Raw genomic sequence first — 8,208 nt, forward strand, 5'->3', positions numbered from 1 at the left:
GCAAAGTAATTTTTTAAATAATATTCTGCACATGGATCTATATAGTCTTAAGGTACCTTCAGCTTTCTAACAAAAGAACATTTTAACCCTTAGCAGAGAATCAAACTATGCTGGTTGTCTAAAGATCACTGAGCAAGTACCTTTTCCTAGAAGCTACCTACCTTGTTTTCAGACCTGAACCTCTTCTAGGAATATGCTAAGATAAATGCCATGTTATGAACATAGTTGGATCCATGCTTAATGGTTTCACAACTAAGTTTAAGCACTTTTTACAATGCACACAACTCTGTATTTCCTTTAGGTCATTAGAGATAGTTACTTTCTTCCTTTTACAGTCTTAATGTTGTGATAGGAAAAGCATGTGTTTTGATATTGATTAGGTTAGGTTTTAATCCTGTCCCTAGGGTTGTGTCTGGAGAAGGCAATGGCACCCCACTCCAGTACTCTTGCCTGGAAAATCCCACGGACGGAAGAGCCTGGTAGGCTGCAGTCCATGGGGTCGCTAAGAGTCGGACCCAACTGAGCGACTTCACTTTCACGCATTGGAGAAGGAAATGGCAACCCACTCCAGTGTTCCTGCCTGGAGAATCCCAGGGATGGGGGAGCCTGGTGGGCTGCCGTCTACGGGGTCGCACAGAGTCAGACACGACTGAAGCAACTTAGCAGCAGCAGCAGCAGCAGCAGGGTTGTGTCTGAGTAAGTTACTAGGCTTCAGTTTCCTCAACTGTAAAATGAGAGTATTACTCAGGCTGAAGTAAGAACTCACTAAAATGTGTGTGCTGCCATGAAGTGAGAAGTCATATGTGTTCCTTCCCTCTGCCTTGTTGCTTTGTTAATAAGCATTTGTGGGACTTCCCTGGCAGTCCAGTGGTTTAGACTATGCTCTTCCACTACAGGGGTCACGGGTTCAGTTCCTAGTGGGGGAGCTAAAATCCCACATGCTGCACAGTGTGGCCAAAAAATAATTTTTTAAATGGCATTTCTATTGAGAAGAAAGACAACAGTAGTCAAAGTGTAATAGTGAAGAAATTTGCACTATTTTTATCTTAAACAGTAGTCATGATGTCTCTCTTCACATTAATAAAGAAAAATTTTGATTTCTCATAAGGAATTTTTCTTAAATATGAGATCAAGTTAAGCCTAACTTTGCCTTCACTGGTTTTAATTTTTAGAGAGGAAAGACGGGATGATTTGCAGTCACTGAGCTGAGAGCATGGATGAAAGAGTTAGCCTATTAAGAAGGATGCAAATGTAAGACACTTGTGAAGACGGAGCAGAGTCTCCTATCTGGCCCCTTGTCTTCTCAGTGAGGTTGCAAGTAATCTAATGTGATAAGAGTAAGCAGGCCTGTGGAGAAAAACTGTGGTGGGGAACCATTTGGGGTAAATTAGAAGATGAACAGCGTGGAAGTCCGTCCTACACTGATACTTAAGTTTTAATTTTCTCTTAAGGTTTACTTTTCTTATGAATGTGATTGTAATTTACTTTATTTAGAGCATTATCAAGCTCCTTTTGATTCCTTTGGGAGCCACAATTCCAAGAAATGAACATTCATTATATAAAAAAGTAATAGTCATTCTTGTGTTTTTTCTCACAGTTCTATATTTCTGTCCATTCCATCAGTACCTACAATTTTTTATTCATCTAATAAATGCTAATCCACTTATGACTTTATTCTAAAACAGTGACCCATAGGAAACAGAAAGTTTCTTTATGAAAATTATCCCCTTTTGTTTATCAGAATAGTTACAAAGTGTTAGGAAGCCTTCTCTTAAGGAACTTAAGTTCGGAAACTGGTTATTAATCGTCCAGTTATAGTGTAGTGAATACAGTAAGAAAGAAAGCAAGGCCTAATACTGTAACATTAGGTCAAGGAAGCAAATAAAAGAAAATTACTCATTCTTCTGCAGCTAATCATTCTCATTTTAAAAGATCGTAAACCCCAAACCACTATGTTGACTTTGAACACAACAGAAAACACCTTATTACCCTCATTGATCCCATGTTCTGGGATCATCAAATAGAATGCCCTCCTATTTGTTTTTATTTAAAACTACCATATTGGTGCTTGCTTGCCTAGTCACTATGTCCAACTCTTTTGAGCCACCAGGCTCCTCTGTCCACAAGATTTCCCAGGCAAGAATACTGGAGTGAGTTGCCATTTCCATGTCCAGGGGATTAAACCCAAGTCTCCTGTCATGCAGGCAGATTTTTTACCACTGAGCCACTTGGGAAGCCCATTTTGTATCTTTATTTTTAAAGCAGTAGTTCTCAAGCTTTAGTTTCTTTCATATCAGCTGCTGCTGCTGCTAAGTCACTTCAGTCGTGTCCGACTCTGTGCGACCCCATAGACAGCAGCCCACCAGGCTCCCCCGTCCCTGGAATTCTCCAGGCAAGAGTACTGGAGTGGGGTGCCATTGCCTTCTCCGCATATCAGCTGGAGGAGTTATTAAAATAGATTTTTTGAATCCCACCTCAAAAGTAGATCTGAGTGGACCTGAATATTTGCATTTCTAACAAGTTCCTAGATTATGCTGATGATGCTCCTGGTCCAGGGACCACATGGAGAACTAGTGATTTATTTAAACTCAAAAAAATATATGGCTTCCTAATATGAACCAGTAATTGTTTCTAATATATTCAGTAACTGTTGTCATATTGACTCTTTCTGTACACACCTGAGCTCCTATGTGCCAAGCACTGTTCTCTTCACAGAGGTGAAGATGATAATGAACCTCACTCAAAGAGCTCAAGTCTGATAGAGTTAACAGTGGTAGTATTTAAAGTCACTTAATCCTCACAGGAGTTTTGTGAATTGGGGTATAATCCTTGCTCCTTGCTTAGTCACCTCCGACTCTGCAACCCTGTGGACAGTAGCCCACCAGGCTCCTCTGTCCATGGGATTTCCCAGGCAAGAATCCTGAAGATACCATCCTTATTTTAGATTTAAAAAAAAAAAAAAATCTGAGATCTAGGAAGGTTAAATAATTTCCTAGAATTCACAGTGAGTATATAAAGGGGCCAGAATTTCATGGTTATGAACTGTAAAAAGTTTGTGATTATTTTAGTGAAACCACAAAAGGGATGGAATATTGGTTCACCTTAGGAAACTAGAAGGCATTCCAGAAGAGATGGCAGTGAGCATCTTAAGAAACAAGTAGAAAGAAAGCCAGGTGAATTGGAACTATGTGAAGATATATACATCAGGACTGGAGGTTATTTTATCAACAAAGAGTAGGATGCTAATTACTATTCCTTAGCTGAGGAAATGGCTTGAAAACTGATTAGGTTTTATTTTAATTATCAGAAAAGAAATCTTTTAAGAGTTTGAGATTTATTTAGATTTTTTGTTTGCTCATTAGTATGTAAAACTGGTATTAAAGTTAGCATTTACAATATTCTATTTTAAACTGACATATTAAAAGAATTGATTGTATTTAAGTCATGAAATGATTTCAGTTATCCCTTGATACAGAATAAAAAAGTATAATCTAGGATTCTCAGGCAAATTCTAATCTAAATGCCTATTACCATCTTTTTTGCCAAATTATGGCCAGTATTGGTGACTTTATCCATATGGTGTCTGAACTAAACTTTACACTGAAGTTTATATAGTTCTATAGTTTATAGTTACATGAAGCCATACTTAGTCTCTACAAGCTTTTAAAGCCTAACATATATAAGTATTAATGATCTATACATCCTTTCCAGTTATTAGGTATACAGAAGCTCCTTTTCATCTTAGCAATACCAGGAAGTGAAGTAGTATGCTGTAATTAATATTGTAAATGCTCAGATAAACAAGCTTAGTGTTTTCCATGCATTGACTCAGAGTTGAGAGGATTAAAAAGTTCAAAGATCACTGAGGCATAGATACCAACCCCTTCATTTTACAGATGAGGAAACTGAGGCCAGAGGAAGCTAAATAGATGATTTACTGATGGTAGGTAGTGAGTAACAAAACCAGGATTGTAACCATATCTACTTAGATTACAATATAAAATGCACCACTATATCAGGTAGGATATTTCTGAGCCTCATAACATTAAGGGTCCCCATCATCTAAAGTAAAATAGTCTTCAGATATATTAGCACCTAAATTTATCACTAAATACTAAATGAAGAATGTGTAGTAAAGTTTTACATAAAAATAATTTGAAGACATTTTTCTGTTTTGATACAGTAGATTAATATATCGGATTTATATTTGCAAGAAAAATCTAATAACTGTTCTTTAAAATTTACAAAAACACCAAGAAAAGGATATAGGTCCTTGCTATATACATAGGACAATATAAACTGCCAAAGAGGATAATTATTCAGCCTTCTGTGTCATTATCATATACATGCTACAATGATGCTTGAACTTGAGATGTACTTACCAGCTAGACTGTTCCCAATTGTTTCTAGGAAAAAACTGGGCTAAACCACATACCTTACTTGGTGATTTTTGCCAGGTACAAGATTTTTGCAAGCTACAAAGCATGTGGGTCTGCCAGATGGTTGAGTTCCTGGTTAACCAACCCTCCAAGTACTGTTTGCCCAAAAGCCCTCTGAATCATTTTTACAAGCCAGTTTTTAAAATGTAAAAACGAGATATTAAAAACATAAAAATCTATAGAAGAGGAGTAATCATCTGAATTTACTGCAATAAGTAACCACTGAAATTTTTGCATGAAAGTTAATTAGAATATATAGTTAGTAAATGAAGAGATGGGGAGCAGATACTGCTCATTTGAAATATATCTTAAGGTCACTGAATTGAGAACTCCTGAATAGAACTGGGAGTTAATTTTTAAAGTAGCATATATATTTCATAGGCAAGTTGGAAATAGTGAAACAACAAAGGATTTTTAGAAGTCACCTATTTGCTGAGATCCTCATTTTCAAAGTGAGAGCTCTGAGTATGAAATTCTGAAAATAGACTAATAGTCTATTTTAAATTACTATTTTGGTTTTAAGTAAAACAAAAATGTTTTTATTTACTTTAAGAGTTGGAAGGGAGCTTACATTTTTTTAGAATAATTTAATGAAATATTCTAATTTTTTCCAGTGCATCTGGGGGAGGTGGTGTAGCCATTGACAACAAAATAGAACAAGCAATGGTAAGTAAAAATTTATAGTCTTCTCATTTCATACATTCTTGGGTTTTATCAGTCCTAAAAAACAAGTATCTAATTTCTTTAAACCAAGATGACCAAAGTATATTTTTCAATAATAAGATTTAGTTGAAAATGCTAAAACATTGAGAATTTTTCGTCTAGAAATACCACTGGAGTAAATACTTTTCCTACTTGAACATCTTACATTTCATGTTATGCTATTGATAAGGACCATTTTGGGGGATATATATAATCAACATGCATTTGATCCCCTGAATATCTCAGCATCAAGAATAACTTAGAGACCTGGACTTCTCTGGTGCTCCAGTAGACAGAGAGTGTATTACTCAGCTTTTATAAATAGACTTGTTTCTATTGACTCTGATATTGATTTCTGCTGTTTTACTTTTTCTTAAAGATTTATACTCAACATTATTAAAAATATTTTGATTCAAGTTATTAAAACCATAAATAGGTTATAAATAAAGGCCATTAGTCTGCTTTTTTTTTAATCCTAAGATTTTGAAGTTGGAAATTGCAGGTCACTTTATTTCTTAAAGCTTTACTGTAACTAGTTTAATAGCAATTTAGTTTCCTTTGTTCTCTTCATCTGACATCTAAGTATATGATTTTAAGCTTTTTTTTAATTCTAAGCTTTATTAATAGACAATTTAAGGAGCTGATTTTTTTTTTAAATCACTCCAGACTTTGAAAAGAAAATTCTGGACTTGCTGCCCCAGTTGGGAACTAGATTTTTTCCACCCCATCTTCCTCAGGGTTGGTCAGGAAACAGTAGAAACATAAAAAGCAAGAGCAGGAAAATTAGCATAAAATCGTCTTGTGTTTATAAGGCACAACACAATCGTCTTGTGTTATAAGGAGAACCAGATAGCAACTCCTTCCCCTTTCACTCTTTTTGATATTCCTAATTTTGTTTTTCACAGGATCTGGTGAAAAGCCATTTGATGTATGCAGTAAGAGAAGAAGTGGAAGTTCTAAAGGAACAAATAAAAGAATTAGTTGAAAGAAACTCTTTACTTGAACGAGAAAATGCACTGTTAAAATCTCTTTCAAACAATGATCAATTATCCCAACTCCCAGCCCAACAGGCCAATCCTGGTAGCACTTCTCAACAGCAAGCAGTGATAGCACAGCCTCCGCAGCCAACGCAACCTCCACAGCAGCCGAATGTCTCCTCAGCATAAAGCTTTCTTGCCTCATTAAGAAAAACTGAAAGCAATCTATCCTTGTGTGCCACTGGTGTTCTTTCCACTTTATACGAAAGCAAGTAGCCATGCTTCAGTTGTGTGTTTGGCCCTTTCAGTATTAGACAATCATTCTACAAGAGCTTTTCCTCTCTTTGAGATGTCATGCAGCGCTGTTGGTGTCCAGTTTCTGTCCTCAGTACACAAGGAGAGTGATAGATGAGGTGTATTAAAGTGAGCAGAGTTTGCATTTTACCTGGTGCGCACGAGTGGGGTCTTTTCAGAGCTTTGGTGGCTCTCCCGTGTTTCCTATTACCCATGGATTTTCCCTGAGCCTTCCTATCACATTATAAATAACAGTTCATCTAAAGAGCCACTTTTCTTTCAATATCAGTAACATTTGCCTACATAAGTTTTCATTTATTTGTGTTTTATTTATTACAGGGCTGCTATTTTCATAATGTACATGAACAATGTCACAGAACTTTTTTAATTTTTTGAAATAATTATAAGTATCAGTAAAGGAATTGAAAGACAGGATTGCATTTAATAGATAAAATGTTTAGGCAATAATTGAACAAAAGAATCCTGGCATATTTCTAACACTAATGGCAATTTACCTTCGGTATTTATTTTCAGTAGTAAAGACCCAGCTTGAATGTAAATTTTGTATAGTGTAAGTATGAAGAACATAGTGCAACTGTACAGGTAGTCACCAGTTATTGTGATATAATAAATAATTGGGCTATTTTGATGAAGAAAACTTTGTTCATTTGTTTCTACTTTCTAATAGAGAAATTGCCACGATTCCTCTGCTTTTTGACATTTCGTATGACTTTTTTCGGGTGGGAATAAAAAGCTGTGAAATTGTTCAACCTACTTTGTAACCAAAGAAGCAAAGCTGTGTAATGGAGTTTTTTTTTTTTTTTTATAATGCACATTCTTTATGTATTTTTATTTAGTGTTTTCTTGGTCACAATTTTCTTTGCTGTCTAGCATGATCTGCATGACCTATAATCTTTGAACCACTTTCGTACCTCATGTTTTTATCCAGCACTCTTATTGTAATATGTACTAGTCTGTGAACAATGTCAAATAAAAAAGAACGAACAGGTAGTGTGGTGGAGCTGAGCTAGTGTATTATACACTAGTTGTAAAAATAAAAATGAAGTGAGCCATCTTTTGTTCATTTAAAACGGTGTTTTGAATTTCGTATGCAGAAAACGTTTTGTTACATTGCAGATTTTAATGTATTTAATAAATGCAACATGCAGATTAAGTGCAGTGTATACTGAGTATTTAAATTAAAATGTACATTTCATAAATACAGTTTCAAGAGAAAGCATCATTTTGTGTATACTAACACATTAAGTGTATGTCAGAAATTGATGTATAAATATATATTTTAACACATTTTCTGAAATTAAACTGCAGTTTTGTTGAAATATTTGGCTGTATATGTGTTCAAAATTTAATTTGATTAGATTTGTATTTTCACAGTTCCAAATATTCCTTCAATGAAAACCTGTTACTAATGACTTAAGGATGGTTCTTAAATCTTCAAGGTAAAATAACTTAAAGAATGCAAGAACAGTGAGCAATATTTGTACTCGATACTCATATTATGTCAATGACATTTAAGTAGGAAATCCTTGTCTACCAAAACTTTTACTTGAATTCAGAAAGGTGCCTGTAGAAATTAAGATGCTCTATATCTATAGCCAACTAGCTAATCAGGAGTTATTGAGAATCAATAATTAGCTCTCTGCATTAAAAGAAGATAAATGTTCTTTATTTAAAATAAAAACTTAAACCACAAACTCAATGCATAAAATCAGAGTGTACATGGAACCTCCAATTATTTTATATTCTAGTTATGCTGCAGGATAAATTCACTAAAA

The 8,208-nt window shown here is 35.0% G+C and overlaps 1 protein-coding gene across 8 annotated transcripts in view; it reads left to right on the plus strand.

Annotated features, from left to right (window-relative positions):
- The window catches only part of TSC22D2 (TSC22 domain family member 2), a 45,076-nt gene extending 37,324 nt beyond the window's left edge, over window positions 1-7,752 (plus strand). For 4 of the 8 annotated variants that reach the window (XR_015160121.1, XR_015160122.1, XR_015160124.1 and 1 more), the window contains 3 exons: window positions 1,173-1,251; window positions 5,054-5,105; window positions 6,047-7,752. Coding sequence is in view for 2 of the 8 variants with exons in the window: in XM_086390218.1 (XP_086246344.1) it covers window positions 5,054-5,105; window positions 6,047-6,307 (313 nt within the window). In the remaining 6 variants the exon portion in view is untranslated. The remainder of the gene's footprint in view (window positions 1-1,172; window positions 1,252-5,053; window positions 5,106-6,046) is intronic. The other 4 variants (XR_015160119.1, XR_015160123.1, XM_086390218.1 and 1 more) reach the window with 1 other exon arrangement.
- Window positions 7,753-8,208: the final 456 nt, after the last annotated feature.

The sequence above is a fragment of the Bos grunniens genome, chromosome 1, assembly GCF_055505025.1.
Source record: "Bos grunniens cultivar Pamir isolate PY7600 chromosome 1, Bosgru_T2T1.0, whole genome shotgun sequence".
Classification (NCBI taxonomy): Eukaryota; Metazoa; Chordata; class Mammalia; order Artiodactyla; family Bovidae; genus Bos; species Bos grunniens.